At 38.7% G+C, this 22,849-nt stretch overlaps 1 protein-coding gene across 4 annotated transcripts in view; it reads right to left on the reverse strand.

The window, feature by feature from the left end:
• Window positions 1-22,849, reverse strand: part of PARG (poly(ADP-ribose) glycohydrolase) — a 59,819-nt gene that overhangs the window by 36,517 nt on the left and 453 nt on the right. For 3 of the 4 annotated variants that reach the window (XR_010744137.1, XM_066324198.1, XM_066324196.1), the window contains exons 2-7: window positions 19,867-19,933; window positions 16,549-17,526; window positions 15,361-15,547; window positions 14,054-14,176; window positions 13,281-13,364; window positions 12,102-12,176 (exon numbers count right to left, since the gene is read on the reverse strand). Coding sequence is in view for 3 of the 4 variants with exons in the window: in XM_066324198.1 (XP_066180295.1) it covers window positions 12,102-12,176; window positions 13,281-13,364; window positions 14,054-14,176; window positions 15,361-15,547; window positions 16,549-17,526; window positions 19,867-19,933 (1,514 nt within the window). In the remaining variant the exon portion in view is untranslated. The remainder of the gene's footprint in view (window positions 1-12,101; window positions 12,177-13,280; window positions 13,365-14,053; window positions 14,177-15,360; window positions 15,548-16,548; window positions 17,527-19,866; window positions 19,934-22,849) is intronic. The other variant, XM_066324197.1, reaches the window with a different exon arrangement.

Raw genomic sequence — 22,849 nt, forward strand, 5'->3', positions numbered from 1 at the left:
GCTGCTTGGCCCTCACAGCCTCTTCTGACCACTCACCCAGCACACCATCACAGCTGCAGCTTTGTAAACCCATTACTGTCACTGCATATCCTCAGCTATGCCGAGTGCACCACAGAGCCTGGCGTTACCTGTGACAGCCTTTTCTGGCTTTGAATGTAGCAAAAAAGGAACACTCAATCATGGAAAGTAAAAGAATTCCGGGACGTGGAGTGCTAACAACACAGCTGCATCTGGCAGACATCCCATGATGCAAATGCCAATCTGGAGAACCTAGCATCAGCAGAGAGAACACCTGGTCACAGAACTGAGGGAAGATTTATTTAGAAGGCTCTCTTCAGGAAGCAGTGACTTGTACTGATGTAAAACCCAGCATATTTAAAGTGACATTACACATTCTACATATTTGAGAAAGAGGGATGTGTTCATTCTATCCATTTAAACACACACACCCCTCCCCACACGCCACAGTTCATCACTTCCCATGTCCATCTGACAATTTCTTGAGATCTTTCATTGCTGATTCTACAGAAGAATAACCTGGAGGTGGGGGCAGTCTGCCCATGCAGTGATAAGCCTAAGCAGCCTACCAAAAAGTCATGCATTATTAGATGTGTGCAGAGTGGGTGGTAAGTGAGAAAGAATTAGTCATGACCCTTGTCAATGGGCTACAAAGGCAGATCTCAGTTGCAACTCGTCTTACTGAAAAAACAGGAATGTTCTAGTCAGAATGAAGTTATTAAAACAAACACCTAACTTGGAGCACCTCACTTGGAAGTAAATCTGCTAGTACAGGAATATCTGTATGAATTCAGTAATATGCTTTTAATATTGTAGAATTTTTTCAAGGCTACAGCTCTGCAAATATTAAGAGAAAGGACTGAGTTTCCATTTTTAAAGGAACTAATGTTTGTTTTATAACTGAAGGAATTTTAAAATATGAAATGATTGTCAACAAGTTTTCATAAAGGAAAATTAATTTAACTACCATAGCAATTTTGGTTTTAAATAACTGATCAGTTTTTCCTTTCCTTACTATGCACTGCTGTCCTTCACAGCTTCCTTCAGTATTTGAAACAAAAACATAAATACAGTGTTGACTTTATTCAGTGCTCCAATCATTCAAAATATGTAGGAATTAAATACATGCAGAGACGATACCCTCAGGGAAAAATATATGGAGTCAGAGTTGCAAAGCATGACTTGCTTTTTACCAAAGAAATAATTTGGCAATTCCATCACTGTTTTCACTGGAGTGACTGATTAAATGAACAGGACTTAGGGCTCCAACTCCTAAGATGCAAATGGCTCAGCGAGCCGTAGCAGAGGTATGAGCTCTTGGCCAAACCTGCATTGCAATTTAGCAAAATGTACATTTATTCTGCAGCCAAGAGGCCTGACTAAACACGGCTCTAAGTGATGGCCTCTTGTCACTATAAACCAGTGCTCCAAAACGCAGCAGATGAATACACCTGACAGGCCTAATAAGAAGGATCTGAGGTAGCATGGGGTGATAGTGATGGTGGAGAGTTTAAATCTAAATCTGACAGCTCATCAAAGCAAACAAACTGCACATAGGGTACACAAATGTGGACAGCTCCATCTATCACCTGGGAAGGCACAGCCATCATGCCAACACGCAGCCAGCATGCTAAGACAGCAATGGCTTAATGCTTTCAATTTGTTTGGTTTTATACCCTCATGCTAACTTTTGTGGCAGGACAAGGACCATTTGAATCATGTCCTTAAGGATGAAGAGGAAAACCAGAGTGCTTCCTTCAGACTGTGTGTCTCTTATTTCCAAATTTAAATGGATTTTGACCTTCTGACCTTTTCCTTCACAGCTGCCATAATGCCTCATGCTGTCAGTGCTCTGAACCATCTACAGTCACTACACTGAACTTCCCAGCAACAACTTTCAAAATTATTTTAATGTAAGATATCATATGGTTACAGGTGATAATGCTGAACTAAATAATTGGACAGGCCAAATAACTGGTATGTACTCCATTTACAGTAGGCTCATTCTCCTAATTTCAGGAAGTTTTTTTCTTTTGCCTTCTTCGCTATCTTCAATTTTTCTCAAATAAAATATCTCTTTATATTTTTATTGGGTATTTTGAGGCACATTAAATACTTCAAAGCTGAAAACACCATCCTTGGATGTATTTTAAAAATGTGTGGATGTAGTAGTTAGGGACATGGTTTAGTGGTGGACTTGGCAGTGCTGGGTTAATGTTGGATTCTATGAGCTTCTGGGTCCTTATCAATCTAAAAGGTTCCATGATTTTGAGACACTTAAACACCTAAGTGTGCTCAAATAATGACAACATGTGGCTGCTCCTTTATTGCACTGTTTTCATTTTCTCTTCCTTCCAGAGCAGCCTGTACTTATCTCCTTGTTCTCCTGTCTCATCCAGAGGTTCCATGCTTTCTGCATAATGTTTAACACTTAAACATGGTGAGGTCTAAATCCATGACTAGAACCCTGCAGTGCCAATAAAACAACAAAGTCGCTGGTAATGACATTGAAGTCTTTTACCTGAAAGTAACCAACCTCAGACTGGCAATCTGTACTCCCTTTCTTCCTCTAATCCTTGTCATAGGTGCCTTTAAACATTACAGAATCCTAAGGGCAGCCTTTCTCAATCTGATATTTGGAACAGCTGGGGAAAACAACTAAGCAAGCAAGCACACAAACAACAAAAAGGCCAATGCAAGTTCTTATCTGAAGAACTTTAAAAACTAATATATTTAAATTACATCCCCAAAACAAGCTTCACTTAGTAGTACTCTCTACAAAGCCTTTCTTTCTGAACAGAGAGGAGATAAATTCTACTAAAAGCCGTTGTGCTCCAACTATCAGTGTTCTCATACCCAGACAGAGACACCAGGCTGCAGCCCAGTAACTCATATGCCTCTGTAAAACAGACTCATCATAATGTCAAACACTGTACATATTAACAAGATTGAAATATAGAAGAAATGTGGAGGGGGTGGTGTGGTGTGTGTGCATTCTAGTTCCCATTTAATCATGTCACTGGACTTCCAAAACTGCAGGAAAGAATACTCTCATCTGCCTCTTCCAGTTCCCTTACAAAACTATTTCAGTAGGAAACACACATAGCTGTCAAACTCATCCCACTTATTGAGCACTTGTCTGATTAGAAACAAAAGGAAGGACAAAGTAATCTTTAGAGGAAAGAAGAAAGAAACCATAACACTGGATTATGCAGAGAAATCTTATTTGAGAACAAGAATGCTTCTGACATTCATCAAAACCACAAACTGACACTTCAAAAGGAAAAAAGAAGACAGCTTACAAGGCAAAGGTTAATTTGGTTTTGTTTAATATTTTTTCCCCCCCAAAGGCTCATTCATGTCTTCTGCCAATCCAACCCTGAAGTAACCTCTCAGGTGTATCATCCTTAACAACCGCTGCTTTGTTCTCAAAGCTTTTAAACATTCTAAATAAAATCTAGAGAAGAATCTAGAGAAGGACATGTGTTTATTTTTCAATCTCCTCTTAATATATTGTTTCAGAAGCCCAGTTTATACTTCCAAGAAACTGAAGATCTAACCTCAGTCATTTTCATCACCCTTCAGGCCACCAATAGGTTCTACCCCTATGCTCCTGCAGTGATTCTGTCAGGGCAGAAGCATCACAGCCATTTCCAATGCAGTGGCAGAGTCCTGGGATGAAAAGTCAAATACGACTTTCTAAGTACTTTCAAGTTATTCTAGGGAAGTAGAACAGTGGAGAGGACAAGAACCTTGTCTATAAAGAGGAGCTTTCACATGAGGGAAAGATGAGGTACCTTTCACCTGCCTGATACAAGTTATGAGTGAAAGTGATCTGTTTCCAGGCTTATTCAAAACTTTTGTCTCTCTGAATACAGTGATAGGGGGAAATATTTACTACTGCAATGACTTATAAAACATTTTTAAAACAGTGCAGAAGCATTTGAAACTATCCGATACTAAATATGTTCTGCAACCACTTTTGAAACCTGGGCACAAAAAGCCTCACAAGACAACACAGCTTTTACCCTATGAAAACTGTATTTCTGTAAAATGCCAAAAAACCAAACCAAATAAAAAAAGTCAAGTGCAGGCAGAAGGGGAAAAAAAAAAGGATCAAGTAAAGATAAAATTTTACCATAAAAATATACCAAAATCTGCAATTTATAGACCATTTTTTACTTGACTATCAGTATTACATAGGCTTAAAATGACCAATAATTGAAGAAAAATATCCAGTAATTACTATTTATTGGCAAAACAAGACCTTCAGACTATCTTGAGGGTACACACCTTGCCCACCTTTGTAAACCTGCTCTTTAAAGAATGCATGGCAGAAGTAGCAAACTCTCCAAGGAAGCCATATAAACAAATTCAGTTTTTCAGATGAAAAGGAAGGAGAAAAAAAACCCCAGGAATATAATTACAGCATACTTCATTTATACTTCATAGTCACCCTAAAAAATGGCAATGCCTCTTTATCACTTTCCTACCCACACCTTTTCAGCAAGCATTTCTCTTGAAAGCTTTGACCATCAGGGTTTGTTTCGTGGGGCTTTTGTATTTTAACTGCTCAATACATGATAAATAAAATTTTAAAAAAATCCAAAAGCACTAAGCAGCTAAGGAAAGCCCCACACACAAGAAAAAGAAGCTTGTCTTAGTCGTTTGGGATACACAGGTGAGCACAGATAAATGACGACTTACAAATGATCCAATGGAAGTAAAGTAATCCATTCAACAGTCCTCTGACCCCAAAACAAAGCAAATATTGAAAGGCAGCCTTTAAACCCAGAATTTTGTATTTACTAGGGGGTTTTTTCTTTTGTTTTTCAAACAGGAATGTTCTCCATGTAGTGAAAAACAATGAAAGAGATGCTCAGAATGTCTTTACACAGACCTTTCTGAAAGCACTGAGTATCCACAAGCACTTGGGACACAGTGTAACCATATCTCTGCACCTGCTATGTGCCGCCATCCCTTCCCTGATAATTCCATCTCAACAGTCATTTTGACAGTGCTTACAAAACACCACTTAAAAATACTCAACTGTTCTGCCAAGAAAGTACAGAAAACTAAGAATAAGCCTGTAATTCAATGCTCTTTCTCTACAGTGCTTAGTTTCTAATGTTTTTGAATGTGTACAAGATGCATACTCCCCCCACAGAAAAGCTCACCTTTTGTTCAATATGGGAAGAAATTCCTTTCTGCTGCTGCGAAAAGAAAACCCTCCACGGCACACTCAAAAGACCCTTTCAGTTTAGATTTTAAAAAGGTAATCTGATGTAATGAAAATTGCTTGAAAACATCTGGACTAAAGTAAAATCCAACAAGAAGCAATGGATAGGCTATTTTCAGCCTTGGGACATTCTGTTTCTTGCTTAAAAGCCTACATGTGTAGTGCTGACATCTCTATACAATGCTCACTTCTGTTAGTACTGTCCAGACAATTATCAAAATGATTTATCAAAAACTCAGTCACCAGAACAATTTGGTACTTCAAAATTCCTTCTATTCCAGTTTCACTGATTACAGCAATCACTTTTTCAAGCAGGTCATTCAAACAACAAAACAAACAGGAAAGACGGTCATGGTTCATAAGACCTACAAGGAGATAAGAGTGGGGTGAAGCCTTATTAGAACATAAAGATTTCCCAAGATATGCACATACTTAACTCTAGCAGTGTTTTGTGTTTGGTCTTTTTCAAATGAATGAAAATCTAGAACTCAGTCATAATCCAGTTAAACTACCGCATTTGCATCATCTTCAGATGTTGCATTTATAGTCATTTTTTAGATGAAAGTCTGAAAAAATGGGTAAAAATATGGAACCTAATTTCCAAAATTACCCAGGTAATTTGAAAATTTTCTCAAGCTAATTTTGAGGTTATTAAAGATAAGACTATATACCTACAAAGGCTGTGTGGTTCTGTGTCTGCAATTCTGCAGTTGAAGCAGAGTATTTAACTGAAAAAACAGTCCTTAATTTTATTCAGTTATCTCAAAATGCAACCAATTCTTAGAGAAGAAGCAGACGCATTGCAAATATTTGCATGTCTGATTGTTTTGCTCAGCTCTCTGTCCTTTAATATGCTCTAACTTAACTCAGTTACTTGTATCTGATGTTTTCTGAAAGTAACAAGTTTAGGCCAAACATGTAAGTATGCTCCTTAGTAGCATACATTTAAATGAAAAACTACATTTTGGCCAAAAAATGCACTAAGCACATTCTGCAGGTATTATCCTAGGTTTTACAGGTTTGCACCACAATCAGCAACACACATGTACTAGGTGTTGCAGTGAAATACATCAGTGTTCTTCTATTTACTTTAATTATTCTTAAGTGCAAAGCACTGACTAACAAGACTCATTGTAACAAGCTCCATCACTCCTCGGTTTCAGAATATTCTCCTATATTCTGGAATCTGCACACAACACCTGCAGTAGAAAAACTAGTATTTTAGAAAGTGTGTCTGCACATATCCATATAAATACTCTTAGGCCAAAATTAAAATGGCAAGGATTTGTGAAAACAAAATCCAATTTCTAGTACAAGAGTTAACTTCCATTTTGCAAGAAAAGGAAACCAGACTTTTGCAAGACCAAAACATCCATAATATGGATGTGTGGTATCTCTGGAAAATAGAAAAAGTTGTATTTACAGATCAATTTCTTTACATATTTATCTTATTACTGAGTTTATGTGGTTTTAAATTACATCTATGGGAAATTTTAAAAAGGCACTAAGTGAAGTTCTAAAAACATACAAATAGAGATTTGCATGTAAAAGCAGATGGTAATAAAATCTCACATGCCAGCTGTTCTGGACTTCTAAAAGGATCCAGCATGCAGTAGCACCCATCATGTAAATTTTAGTGGAAAGAAGTGAGAAATTAAACTCCTTTTCTAATCTTGTATGAAAACTAATGACAGCTGTAATTCTACCACAACTACTTTTAAAGGGTGTAGAAAAATAGCAATATCTTCCTTCAGTTTGACAAGTAACTTCATTTTCTTGCTACGTTTTATCAGGTTTTAGAATAAGCTGAGGTTTGTGTCACAAAACACTCCCCCACTGCTAACAGTCAGTTTTGAGGCTAAAACCACTGAACTGACACTTGAGTGTAAAAGGAGAAAGAGGAGCACAGAGAAAGCAGTCTGGTAAATTCTTCCTTCATGCTGAAGGTTCTCCTCTGTAATTAAGTATAAAGAAGGGAAGAGACTGGTCTTTTTATACATCATTATCATGTTTCTTTCAATCTCATAGAAAAATCTAAAGGTAAAAGTTACACAGGTTCTTCCATAATATAAAAGGATTTCCTGAATTTACATGGGAATCAATAGCAAATATGCAATTACTGGCCATTAAATAGACTGACAGTCTTTAAACAGCTTTCCCAAAAGACAAAAACACCACAAGGCATCCATACACAGGCACTGCAGACACAGACACGGACACTAGAAACAAATTTAACAGCTGGAAACTGAATATTACACAGTGGAGAGTGTCTTTGTAACAATACTGATAGCATATCCCCTTTAAATATTCCTACTTGAGTCAAGTAGGCACCAAGGGTTTAAAGAGAGCCTTGAATAGCAAATTTTGAAAGGCCTAAGTGCCTTAAGTGATTCAAGCATTTAAAATGTCAATGACCTTTAGTACTTTTGCCTCTTAAAAAAGTCTATTGTATAGATGCTATACCTTTCTCATCTCATATTGCACACTATGCAACAACAGATCCTGCATGACAAGGCCACTTGTCTCAACTCTCAGCTTCAATCCAGCCAAGCCACAAGAATGAAAAAACAGACAATAGTTCCATGTACAACAGAACAATGAAAGCACATCAGCAAAGGGTTCCTAGAATAGTCTAACAGCAAGAAGCACAAGTGATCAGCAGCACTTCCTCATTTGCAGTAACCAGTATCAGAAACTCCCAGAGTCCACCAAAATATCTCTGTGGGTGTCAAAGAGATCTTTCTAACAGCAATTTCTCCAAATTCCTCCAAAACCTAATGTAAGGCCATAGCATCCTCTAGCTCCCCTGACAAGGGGTTCCACAACCCTCTGTTCAGTATCTCAATAATTATTTTTGTCTGATGTTGAAACCCATACCTGCTCAGAACACTCATCTGGTGTCTCTTGACTGCTGTACTAGAAAAGTGGACAGTCATTTCCTCTTCATCCTTTCTCACATTTCTTTTGGCAAGCACTGTTATACCCATTACTCCTGTCCCTCAACTAAGATGCAAAGCTGAAATGATCACAACTTATTTAGACATTCTTCATATGGAAACTATTACACACCTTTGCATCACTCCTGACTCCTTTCCCTGTACCTTCTCCATTTCCTAAACTTTCCATCAAGATGATCAAAGACTCTAGACAAACAAAATACAGTTATGGATTCACTGCACCTGCAAGATGCATTGTGATCCATTTTTCAGACCAGTTGCAGAAGCTCAGAGACAATCACTGCCTTTGCCACACAAATTTACCTAAACTCAATCCTTGGTCTCTGCCATTTTCAGATTTAAACACTCCTCTGTCCCTGAAAGGGCAGGACAGATGCAAGCAATCTGAAGAAGAGCTCACTAACAAGAATTATGCTTAAGCTCTAATAAACTTTAAAGCAATACAACAAAGACAAAGCATGTGCAGCACAAGGAGGCCCAATCTAAAGCAGCAGACCATGTGATTCTCTTCAATGATAGTGCCCTACTTTCCTCTTTAGATGAAGTTGCTGTTGTCACAGATTAGCCTAAGGCATAAGCCCTGAATGACCTAACTAGACTTTATTTCATGCACTTGGGAAAAAGAAAAATAACTTGGTTTTGCCTGGAAGTGAAATGGCAAATCTAGAAGAAAAAATAAAAATAAAAACCACTACAGCACCCAGCATTGCTGAGCAAAAGCTTGTAATTAATACTCAGCCCGTATCATTCCCAGAAATAAAGCTCATCTATTGTGGTTCCAATACAACTCCATCCACAGTGGTTTCCTCACATTTCCTTTTCACTTTGTTGCTTGTTGCTTACTCTTTCCTGACTTCTAGGTAAGTTCTGGGAAAACAGATGTGAGGATGATTTCCAAGAGACAAGAATTTTGCATGTACAAAGAAAAATACTATTACTAATAACTTTCACCCACTAAGTAACAACTTGAAGAAACCCTAAGCATTTATGCCAATATCAACAGACAGCAGATGGCAAAACAAATTAATACAACACTGTGGGAATTCTGTAGAGTACAGCAAAAGAGTCAGATGTCTGAAGTAAACAGCCACCAAGATCTTTGCATATATTGTTCTATGAACAAGTTCTATAAAATTGTCATATGAAATAGAAAACAATCCTAACTTCCCAATTGAGTTCCCTGTACAAACAGGAATTATACTTCCACACATTAACTGACATTCAAGAGAATCTTTTGGAAAGTGTGAGGGCTCCCTCTTCTGACCAAACACTTTGACCAAACTTCAGAACTTGCAGGCTGTGTTGTTCCAGAAAATAATCTTGGCTCACATACGTGATATTTATTTCCCATTAGTTAAGAAAGCTGAAAGCGTTCTCATCTTTAGGGAAAATAAACCAAAGCCAAATAGACTGGTAATTATTGTCATTATGAGAAAATGGACTTGAATCTTACAAAGCAGTGTTTAAAAATGCATATTTTGATAGCATAACCAGCAAGGAACTACCTAAAATAGGAAGCTCAATGCAAAACTGATGTGAGAGTATTTAACAGATTAATAGATGAGGTGAGCTGTGTCCATCATCAGAAGACAAAAGAACAAATGGCACTTTATAACCAAACACAGACCTATTGAAGCACTATCTGAATAATCCTCAGAACAGACACCACTAGATTGACACAGCTCCCTTCTAAATCTGACTACAAAATCCTTGGTTAAGCAGGCACTGAAAGTCAATAGTGCCCAACAATATAAATACCTATCTGACAACCACAGACTCTGTTTTAATATTTTTCTTTTAATATATATGTGTGACCACATCTCCTTCTGTTGAGCTGCTGCCAAATGAATCAGCCTTTGGGCTGATTACTCAGGCTGGCTTTCCTTTTAACCAGCCTCTTCAACTATGGATGGGCAAACCTGAAACAGCCCCTCTGTACCCTCAAAATCACAGGATAAACAAGAAAACACACAGGCCAGTGGTAAGCCCTTAATCATTACCTTGCAAATACAATAAATTCAAAAGCACTACAGCTCACTTACAGCCAGTATATTTAGGTCACTTCCACAGAAGATGTCAATTTTCACACAAGAGCTGCTCACTTAAACTGCAAGCATTCTCTGAAAGCAGATGCCTTGTTCATTCACAAAACTTGGAAAGTTCACACATTCCTTTATAATAAAAATGCAAGCATTTCTCTGCAAAATCTATCCCCTCCACATGTCCTGTTCCCTAAACTCAATACATCCAACAAAGCAAGCCAGAGCTTGCCTTTGCTCCTGTGGTCTACAAGGGGTGACACTGTCATAAGCCCCTTACAGTTTCTTGTTTAAAATACTGCTGCACCCTCTTTTAACTTGGTTGAAAACGTGTGCATGAAACAGATCTCCTCCCTTCATCTGAGAACCACACAAATAAATCATCATTCCCAGGATACAGAAATTTCCTTTTCATCCTCATGAAAGATTGATGCTCAATCCCTAGTTTATTTCCCTATTGTTCCCTCTCCTCTGGAGACAGCTGATATTACTTACGCTCTCTGGCTGATGATCTCTGAATCTAATCACGCAGAGCTTCCAAAACCCCAAATGTACAGTGTGAGCACATCAGGACAAGCTCAGTTGTGCTTGTAGCAGTATGATGCACATCTGGTATGTTCCTGAGTCAGATTTTTAACTGAACGGCACTCTACTTGAAAACATTCTAATTTAAGCACATACACTTTGGTAACACACGAGTGAACTGAACAGGCCAAGTTAATTTTGCTTAGCAGGAGAGACAATAGGAGCAGAAACTGACTGTCCCCAGCCTCCACCATGGAGCCATGGCAGCCACCCCAGAGATGAGAGGGGGGACCACTAAAATCTGCAAGATGGGAGAGCACAGCAGCTCTAGTGGCTTGCAAGTACGATACCACTGGGATTTTTATAGGTGCCTTTCAGCAGTAGTAATAATACTGTGCTCCATGCAAAAGAAAATTCATCCTGTGAAAGAGCAGTCCCCACATGCAATGGAGACAGGCAACAGAGAACAGAACAGCTCCTCTGATCACATGGCCTGAGCAGACATCTATTTACATATATAACAAACAAAATTCACTTCAAATCAAATTTAGCTTCCACTGAGTCTTAACAGGGCTTAGCAAGCCCCTCCCAAGAAAACAACTACATGTGTTTTAGAAGTACTTCTGAAGTGTTGGAGAAAAACACAATTTCTACAGTATCTCATCTAATCTTTCATTAAGTTTTAATTAACATAGTTTCTGATTCTCAACCAGGATGTACATTAATAATAGTCCAACTTGCATTTGAGACCTACTATTAATTTCTCTTTTCCATCCTCCCCATGAAAGTCCTAATATTTGAAGCTATAAAACCCACCCTAGTCATTCAAAGGCTCTACAGTTTAAATTCACAATCTTATCAAATAGCAAAATTTTCCTCCTATACCAGCAAAGCACAGTCTATACAGACACCACTACAACAGAACATTAAAGTGCTACAAAACAGAAAAAAGAGATCAACACTTTTTAAAACAAAAAAATCATTACACTGGAAATATTAATACAATTTTTTAATAAATCTGGCTGTCATAAAACAGGAAAAGGGCATTTCTCACCTTACTTTCAGGAAGCTTAGATATTACTGAAGAATCAAAATTACATGTATAAAATTTAAAATTAAGCCACTTTATAAAATATAATTATTGTTTCAGCTGAAGTTACCATATAATTATTGTTTCAGTTGAAGTTAAATAGCTACTCACTTAGATATCTGACAGTTGGAAAAATTTACTCTTGAAAATGGAAATAAAGTCAAAAGCATTGAGACACATAGGCAAAACAGTAACTTTTACTTTTCTTCCTATTTTAAATCAACTTGTTTTACCTTCTCACAGAAGTCAGTAAGAGCTGTGAAGTCCCATTTCTTGGAATAAGCAACGTTGTACCTTAATATGGCCTCCTAAGGAAGAAGCACAACAGAACAGAGCTTAGAGATAATTGTTAATGGATGAAAAACCATTTAGAAAATTTCCTTGTTGAAGAAACAGCACCATCTGGTGGCTTAAACCTGCCACGGAGCCTACCAAAATCCGTAACACTTAATTTGCTCTATATTAATAGAGCAAATTCTTGATACTGAACACTCTGGTTTGGGTTCAGCAATAAATAAGCTTCATTCTATGGTTTTTTTTCTCCTAACACAAAACAAGGCATATCTCCCAACAAACATAAATGTTCCCCATCCCATGCCTGCCCTTGTTAATGGTACCAATAAAAGGTATTTAAGGTATAAAAGCAATATAGCAGAAGTTGTACCAGTTTAGGAACTTAAAGAATCAGAACCACAGCAAAATTAAATAGATCCTTGACAACATCATCACCCTTAAAAATTTCACAAGAAAAAAAATCACATAAAATAATAAGGGAAATAACCTCAGTTGCTGGGGAAACTCTATTTGTTCATTTAAAGTTTATCTATGGATTTTGCATGCTCCTCCTTCCCTGACTTTCAGGTATAACCTCAATTACATTATTCTTCACAAAAAAAAAAAAAATATTAGCTATTCTGAGCTGCTCCAAATCAATATTCATGTTACTGTAAGACTTTGTGCCAACATAACTGTAAGAGTTATCAAAAGACCACTCAGTCTCCAGAATCTACAGATTTTTGTCAGCAGCTTGAATTGTGATGCTAGTGGAGTGAACTGATGCGAAGAGTTACTGTTTCCAACCCTCTCACCTGTGCATCCCCGACCATCTGGCTACACAAAACTCTCATGCTATGTTCACCACAGACTAGTGTATGCTGCTGGACAAACACAGTTTTGTGTAGACTTTAAATGGGCAATTCATTTAAATTATCAGAATAAATTCACTGGTAACACTTAGCATTCATTAAAAACCTCTATTCTTTAGGAAATCCCTTGAACAGCAGACACTTTTTTATAATCTGTTTTTCCTAAGTCATTAAACAAATAGAATGGAGCCAGAATCACTGACAGCATACAGACAACCTGAATGTATTTATATGCATATAGACTTGATTTTAAACTGACAGGCTTACCTTCAAATCATGTGAGCAGGTAAATTTGTTAAGTAAGGCAGTTTGGATTAGTTCCCATCGACTTCCAGCAGTTCTATCTCCATTCTTTAAAGTAAAAGCCCAAAGCAAATCAAATTAAGTTATTCAAAACATAAAGACATATTTACTGTCATCTGTAAACTTGGTAAGGGAAAAGACTGAGTACATTTAATAGGGGCTGCAACAACTCTTTGTTTCTGAGTCGAGTATCAATAATCATTGTGGAGTTTTTACTACAGGACACACTTGCTGATTATATTCACCCCAGTCTGAAGTATTTCAGTGCATATGTTTAAGTCTCAAGCAGTGACAGGAAATACCAGACCAACAAAGCATGCAGGGCTAATCTCTGCAATTGTTTTAACAGAAAAACAGTCAGATACACCTCCCTATCAGCAATACCTGACACAATATTATACTTATTGTACAAATTCATTCACATCTGTTGAAACTGCAAATTGTTTCACACACACAGAATACATAACATATAAATACGTAAATAAATAAATATATCGTTTATCAGGAGTTCAAGTTTACCCTCCATGTAAGTATAGAAATATATTTATCATCAAATCATTGGCTAAACAAAATAATTACCAGGGGAAAAAAAGTCTTCTGCTCTGTCTGAAGCATCATGATCCAAAATCCAGTATTTCAGACTTGATTTTCTAATTCCATAGTCAGTCTGACAATTGAGTAAATGCAGTCAACTGAAAACTCATCTATGTGGAAACAAACTTATTTGATCATCTTACCTCATCCTCTACAGGGTATAAATTTTGTTCCGAGCAGGGCATTTTAACATGCTTGTTGTCCCACAAATCTTTGTAGTGAGTTGGGAAAGGTTTAGGTACCTCTCCTTCCCTCAGAAGATCTACCTGTAACACAGAAGGACAGGGGGAAAAAAATCAGACTCTACTTTCAAGTTTTTAAATGGAAGACATAAAAAGTAAACAAAAATACAGTTTAAAAAGCTCTCATCTACAGTCATTCTTTTTGGAAAGGGGAAAGCTACAAACTGACCACATGACAGCTAGCTACTCAGAAAAAAATCCATCTGTTAATCTTACATTATACTGTTGAAAAGAATGCCACCTTAACACACTCAAATAAAGGTTATAGATTCAATTACTATATATCCAACCATCAGCTAAAAAAATCCTCATTTATCAATTTAAGTATCTAGATATTTTTATCCAAGTATATTCAAAATATAGTTACAAATGTAACCATGGTCATGTGTGGAAATAGTATTTTTAACCTAACACTGAAAGGGATGAGGAATCATTATAGATAGAGCAATATCTCAAGCTTATGCCACAGAACATCAGAAAAATAAAAATAAAAAAAAAAAATAGTATCACATTCTTAAAGACTTAATTTGCTATTCAGCCCTCCGGCAGCACTAAGTCTCTCAGAATATGCATTTAAACTCAATGTGTGTTTCTTTCAGTTGGGATTTATCCATCATCCCATAGTTTTCTGGTCACGTTTTGCTTCAACAATAATTGGATTGCATACTACTCCAAAGAATTCAAGGAAAACTTATCAGATTTGATCTAAAATGCAGTGGTAAAATTGCAGGAAACTCTGCTTCATTCTTTGTCTTTTCCATATTTGGACTATCTTGAGCCTTTTGTATGTCTTGAACCCAAACCAGAATCACATTAAAATTAAACCATAGCATGAAAATGTTGGAAGTACCACATTTACTTGTAGACGTAATTGTCTACACACATGTACGTGTAGACACATTTTACTTGTAGACACACTTGTAGACAATTTAAATTGAAACTTTACAATTCAGTCAAGGAAGCACTCACAACTCCCCACAAACCAAAAATACTTGCCCCTAACAAGACACAGGCAGGAAAACCCATTATGATGTTTCTCCTGGATCTTATATCCTAATTCTATGCACCAGAATAGCCAACTTTCAGGGAAATCAGTTGCCCCGGTCCACTTTCAAGCAGGTTAAAACATAAGGTTAACAGGTGGCATGTCACATGAGTGAACACAGGAGGCAGAAGTGTGACGGGAGCCCTGCAGTGCATTACTGTACCCTGACAGTGACGGTGTGGCTGGCTGAGGGCCGCAGGTGCGGCAGACGGGCCCCACACACCGGCATCCTTCTCATCTCTTCTATCGGGGTTCCAAACCATTTCTTGTTGCTTGGCAGAGGAGGTGGTGTGTATTTAGCAACCTTCCTTCCTGGCCTCTGGGGTCTGAATTCACACTTGTCTTTCCTGCTGTTAAAATACAATGCATTGAAACATTTTATTTCCACTGAAAAAACTGTACACAAGTACAGTTGCACACAAACTTCCACCCCAGGGCTACAGTAATTGCTAACAGTCGGTTTATTTGCCAGCCTTTACTGTGATCTAAAGCCAAAGCTTTATTTGGGGAGAACTCCCACCACCACCAACCTTCTCCTCCCCAAGACACACAAGTACATGTCTACCAAAACACTCTTCTCTACAGGCTGACAAAACCCTTCACAGAACTGCAGTGGGTTAGCAAAGCAGGGTATTCCTCTGCACAGCCATGCTCCTTCCCAACAGGATCTGCTTATCCATGGACAATGCCCCAGTAAAGATGTGCAAAACTACTTTCTTGTCCTATTTGAAGGATTTGAGTCAAGTCAAAGAACTGCATGTTATACCAAAATACAGAGTCCTTTTGTTTCTGTTCACTCCTTAGACGCTTATTCACTTCCTCAGCTCCCACTGAAATCCAAGGTCTTCAAAGCAGAGACTATCCTTTCATCCTTCCACACCACCTGGCATGCAGAGTCCTGTGACACGCTCAGGGCTCCTGTTTCCATTGCTGCAGTGTAATCAGCAGTCCCTCCCTCTCCCAAATCATGAATAGAGCCAAACAAGACAAACAAAAACCCCAGACCCAAACCCAAAAACATCAACAAAAACCCCGAAGATCTCTACAACTGCTCTCAAAAGTGAATTTTTCCATGTCTCTTTCAACTAGCATTGATAGTTCAAGAAAATAGATTCACTATTTTTGACAGACCAGACTCATAAGAATGCTAAGAATTGCACTGGACAAACATATCCTTCAAAAACCCCACAAATAACCCCATTAAAAATCAGTTATTTCAATCTTATGTCAGTTGTATCTTAAAATACATCTTGCAAAACTCTCTATACAATCCAGCCTCTGAAATTTTATCACCAAAGAGCAAATTTCCAAGCATGAAAAAAACCAGATGAAGAAGCAGACAGAACACTACCTTTTCTCCTCAACTTTGGGTATCCTCATGAAGTGAGAAGTGATTTTGGAGTCTCTCTTCACACCCTGTTTTACACCTTTGCATTCTGATGATGGAGCAGAAGAGATCCCAGGTGCCTTTGTATGCAGACTGTCCTCTTTAACAGAATTATCTATTTCCTCAAAGCTTTCACAGCCCTTGGCAGAAAAACGTGATTTCCTTGACTCCAATTCAGCATCCCCATACTGAATTCTAAAAGACTTGTTTATGGGCTTTGACATATTGATCTCCTCTCGCTCATCCAGAAATGGACTTGTTTCTTCATCGGCCTCTGAGCCATGGCAGCTATTTTTAGAATTATCCACATCCATCGGTGACTCTGGTTCACTTTCCTTCTCAAAAGCAGGTGAGTCCCCTGAACTGCTCTGACATTTGCTCAGTTTCCCAGGACCTCCAAGATCAGATATACAGGCATCACAACCAGCATCTGAAAGTGGACTTTCTGGAACTACATCCCCTTCCTCTTGCTCACCCATTAAACAGACAGAATTGCAACTCTTCAGCCTCTGTGAATTGCATGAAGCCACTTGTCCATCTGTCTCAACATCTTTTGAAGAAGGTTTTGAATTTCCTGTTTTTGAAGCCCGGCCTGCTGATAACTTCCTCTGAGTCCAACCAGCACTGCTTTCTTCACAGCCTCTCAGCTTGCCAGTTTTGTGCATCTGATCAATGTTGGCATTTGTAAAGAGATCTGGAGACTGCAGGCCCTTTGCGGGATCTGTATCTGAGACTGCATCTTTTCCTTCAGCCTCCCAGTTACACATGCTGCCTGTCTGAGGCAAATTTACTTGCTTTGCACCAACTTCCACAGATATTTTTGCATAATTTTGCTGACAAGTATTCTCCAGCTTTTTCACATCATGCTCACAAAAGTTCTCTTTTTTAATGGAAGTCATGTTAGGATTTGCTTCAGTATTGTTATTAATTTGGCTGTGTAAGCTGTGGAAGAGAAAGGGAATTTAGCGTCTTACTTCCGAGTGAGATTTCTGTGCCTTTTTTTTTTTAAGTAACAATGATAAACAACAGAAAGTACAGATTTTATTCATTCTACTCTGTAAGTAAGCACTACCAGGAGCAACAGGTTTTACTGCACTGAGGACTGTAGCTCACTAGCAACCTATCTCCTTTTAAAGGCTCCAAAGGATGATCAATCAGCTGCTTACCTCAGGAATCTATTCCAGTCATTCATTATCCTTATCTTCAAACCTAAACATGGTGATGCTATTATTTAGCTATTTTCTCCAGATGAAAAAAAATTTAGAAGTTGTGATAAAGTCCTCCCCAACTTTCATTGTTTCCATTACATAAGTGAGCAAGGAAGTAATTGGTTTTATGGCCATTCCCTCAGAGCTACAAATTCATCAGAGGGCACAGCTGTCCATAGTCTCCTATTACTCCCTTCCTTTTATAAACAGCCATCGCCTTCAAAAAAACTCCATACAAAAGCTCAAGTCTAAAATATATTTCAAACTGACAATAAAAACTAAAAGATACATTAAATCAGGAGGGTTTTAAGAAACAAATAACCGGATTTGTCTTTGTGTAAGGCAGGGCAGGGTAGAAACATGTCCTAATGGTTACACAGGGAAATGAAGTGAGTTTTGTATGAACAGATGTCAGAAAGTCATTTCACATTTACATTCTAATTTATGTGTCAGTGTATTAATAAAGAATATTACTTAGAGGACACATAACTCTTAAAAAACCCTGACTAGTCTTGGTGAATACACCACTGAACAGTATATTCTCTGTTGTATTGTTACAACACTGTACAGTCCCAGTGCAAACTGAGCACAGTAAACTCTGTACCTGGTCACTGCTCACCTTCCCATTTACACTAAGTAAGAAAATACATTTACCACACCATCCTAAATTCAGCCACTGAACATTTTAATAGACTATAGATTCCTGAAGGCATTAACTTTCTCCATGAATGGTAACAGATCCTCTTCTAAAAGACCACTCAGGATAAGGAGAGATGACTTTCTGGAACTTCATCTATAGGATGATTGCTTGAAAACAAAAGGCTTTTAGAAGGCTTTATTTCACTATAATTTAACTTCCCATGCATGCATTTATTCCTGCAAATTCTGATGAACTGCTGCCATCTCAATGACTCTTTAAAAGTACTGACAGTATCTGTTGCCAACTTGAGAAATTAAATCTAACACCATGACAAATTTAAATTAAAATTGTGATGTTAACTCCAATCAAAAGGTACATGAAATGTTTACACAACAAATCTGCTTCTTAAAGTTGCTTAGGCTCTAATCTGTCAGCAGGGATGGAAAAGGGCATCGAAGAGCAATCCTCTAAAGGGAATTTTAAAAAAATAAAATATTTCATGCCCACCTTAAAAATCCTCTTAACATCCTTCATTCAATGGAACCTGTAAGCATGTAATTAGCCCTGCATACTTCTGTATTAATCATTATCACAAGTTCTCCCAGCTATTTTTAGCACTGCTATGGACTTTGATCTCTATTTATTAGCAAACATCAAAGAAAAATGAACCAGCATATTTACAACTGCAACTACACAAAAACAGTATCTGATATTCCTCTGCACCAGACAGTTATTTGGAGTATAACTTTAAGGCAGCATTGCTTCTCCTCACAGACCATATTAGCCAAAAGTATCAAACTTTACCTGATACCATTCAGCAGCAAAAATTTGTAACAGCTTTCATAAAAAAAAAAACTTCAATGCACATTTGAGCATCTGTAAATTCTGGCTATAATTAAATCAAGCTGCATGTGTTTAAACTACAATTGCAGTCCAATGAGACAAACCAAAACAGATTTTTTCTGTAAATTAACAACAAAACAGTGAGATGGTTGCAGGACTATCAGTCCAAATCTGCAACTGTTAGTGCTCCATGTCAAACAAAAGTGAAAGCAGAACTTAACCAAAGACACAGTCTGATATCACAACTAAATTGATCCAGTGTTGGGCTGCCACTGGAAAGCAACACTCCCACGTTGCCTTCCCTTGCTCCAGGTCCCCATCTTTTGCTTTGCATGAGCAGATTTATTCACCTAAACAGCCATGTCCTTCAGGAATCTATGTCAGCAGTAAGTTTGGGCTTGGGTTTAGAGAGGGTGGGTGAGGGACTAGTTCACTGTTTGTAGGGAAAGTATCTGTTACTCAAGAGGATGTGCCAAGGTAAAGAAAAAAGCAGAAATGGGGATGCCTCCATTTAACCAATCTACACTTCTAGCTCCCAGCAGCCCCCTCACAGAACACAACTTTTGAACAGATTCACGTTGTGTTTTTTACCTTTTGGACTCCGTTGTCTTGGGTCCTTTTTTCTCCAACCAACTGGTAATTGTCCGCTGTTTACAAACTGCAAAACCACAATTCACTGTTATTACATGACGCATGATAAAACTGCAACACCATTGCTCATGAAAAAGATAACTAGTACTGGGGGTAGATAAAAACACCTCCAATTAAGCCCTCATTAGCACCTCTGCTATAGGGAGCATCGAGACAGCAGTATTAAAACTACATGTGATGCAATATTTAATTTGCATCAGTCAGCAGCCGATGGTCTTGTAGTAATCTTTATAAATTCCAGGCATGATGTGGGTTGGATTTGTTTCATCCAGCCTTTTTTTAAAATACAGTTAAAAGGTTAAAAATATGAGTAGAATTAGAAAAAAAAAAAAAAAAAAAAAAAAAAAAAAAAAAAAAAAACACCAAAACTCAAAGGAACTTGAACTTTCTAGCTCTCACCATTACCTTTAATCATCACCACAGTGAGCCCCAAAAGCTTCTGCTGAATTTTGGAATGAAGTGGCAACATGACAGAACTTAAAATCAAAAAAGAAAAAACAACAAGGCATCTTTGAGGACCCATCCAAGAACTTTATTTGTATGTAGCATACTGGGAAACGTAAGGCTCAATATAAGCATAGCACACACTAGAAGTGACAAGCACGCAGGAAAGGGTTTTTTCCTTTCTCCTCCATCCATAAATAGTTTGAAAAGCTTTTCAATGCTTACTTGCCTAAACAGCAACAAAAAGAAGTTTGCTATTTCTTCAGATTTACTACCAACAACACAGTTCCAGTCTTATCTGTGTGTTGCTGCAGCTCAGACAAGCTTTGAATAGAACAGCAACATGTGATCCAACTGTGCAGAGACTCAGGGAGAGAATGGGGAAAAAAATTCAAAGCAATTCTTTCAGAACTGGAAAACAGTCTTTATTAGTATAAGGGGTGTTTAGTTTTGTTGTTGTTATTTAAAGATATTCTGCAAATCTGGCAACCAGCTTGAAGTCTCTTTCTTTCCATTTGCCAAGAGAAGCATCTCCCTGCCACTGCTGAGTGTGCAAGGTATTTGCTCACTGCTTTCAGCTGGGTAAGGAGCAGCTGGAGTACCTCACTGTAACGACAGTTCTGCAGAACTTCAAAACCTGTAAATCAGATCTGCCTCTTCTGATCCTGAGTATGGGAAGTCTCAGCAGGGTTCTGCCAATGGAGGTTGTGTAACAAAGATGGCTTAGGCCATAGGTAACTTAAGAGACGTTGTTTCATAAACACTTTCCCTAACATTCAAGGCCTTGAACACTCTCACAACAGCTGCTTATCAAATACCCTCATCAGAGGAGACCACAATCTTTGGAAGCAACCTCCAGAAGATACTAAAATCATTTTCAGTTATGCTGTAATGGCACAAACAAGAGTACAAAACTGCCACCGTGTGACTGGGTTCCCAGGGAGCAGAGCCAAGCTGGATGGAGGCTGCAAGCACAAGGACACCTGTGCCATAACCAGCCACTCGTGCACACTCAGCTTCACCCCACTCAGACACAAATAACACGCTGACAGATTGGGTGAACTAAAATATTTTTATTTCCAAAGATTTTGCTAAATTTAAATCTAGTAGTCATTCCGATTAGCAAATTTCGCCTTATTCTAACATTTGAAGTGTTAATCCAAATTGCCTACAGGTAAGCAGCCAGAAGAAAAACCCCACAATAAAACCTGAAGAGACATGTTAAAACATGGGACAAATAAACCTCTTCAAAGGCAGCTGACTACCTCTTGAGGTGTAAGCTTGTGCTGAGGAAGAAATACTTATTCATTAGCACAATAAATAGAAATGATGGCAGCAGCACCAGAACAGAACAAAATGGCTTTAGTTTGAATTTCAACATCTGAGCAGCCATGTAAGCCCTCCAACATAACACACATCACTTCCATACTTCCAGCATGGCTTTTTGCTACAGATAAGGTGGTGAAAACAAAAAGGTAACAAAATGACAACACATGCTTATTCTCAGCATAAATAACAAAACAAGACTTTGCCGTCTTTTTTTTTAGTGGCATCTTTACTTCTACTCAGGATTCCCCAAACCATTCCCATAAAACATATCATTCCCCACAATGTCTTTGAGGAAAACACCCTAATTTTCAAAAGATTCTCATTTACTCTGTAGGAGTGCACACCTCTAACTCCAAACTATCATCCACTCAGAGTTGCCTCTTAGGGGTTAGTGAGGTTTAACTCAACAGCAAATCTGTTTGGGGTCTTTTTCCTCTTCCATGCATTCCTTTGTATTCCTGAAAGAGGTGCATTGAACTTTATTATCTTTAGCTCCAAATAGAAAACAAAACCAAGGAAGCCTCGAGGGAACTCCGTCTACACAGCTTTGTTAGGCGGCAGGAGGAGCAGCCACCTCACCCAATGGGGCCAGCAGCACTCCAAGCTGGCATCCATGTGCTTATGTGAGCTCCTGTCACTCCTTCTGTCACTACAGTTGTGTGACAGCCTGGTACAACCCCCGCTGAAAGCCTTTCTTCCCGCAATATTTGTCCCCTCTCTTGCAGAACACGCTACCTTTAGCAGCTCACACCTCTCTCCGATAATTTGCATTATTAGTGGAAACTTGCAAAGATTCAGGCACAAAACCGGTTTAAAGATCCTGCACCCAAAGCTGTCTCCAAGGGGAAGCAGCAGGCACTGACCACAGCACCGGGGACACGGTGGCACCGGGATGCGAAGTTAAGAGACAATTCCAGCCCGACGAGGAAGGGCAGCTCCGGGGGCGCTCCGTGCCCAGGCACACGCGGCCCCCGCCGTTCAGCGCTGCCCAGGCCGGCAGCAGCACGGCAGGGATGCCCTGAGCGCCAGAGAGGGACTCGGCGGCTCGGAGCCCCCGGCCCGGTGACCTCCTCCTCCTCCTCCCGCCCAGCCCCAGGCGCGGCCGCGGGCGGGTCGGGCAGCGCCGAGCGGCGCTCCCAGCTCGGGCCAG

Source organism: Sylvia atricapilla, chromosome 8 (genome assembly GCF_009819655.1).
Source record: "Sylvia atricapilla isolate bSylAtr1 chromosome 8, bSylAtr1.pri, whole genome shotgun sequence".
Classification (NCBI taxonomy): domain Eukaryota; kingdom Metazoa; phylum Chordata; class Aves; order Passeriformes; family Sylviidae; genus Sylvia; species Sylvia atricapilla.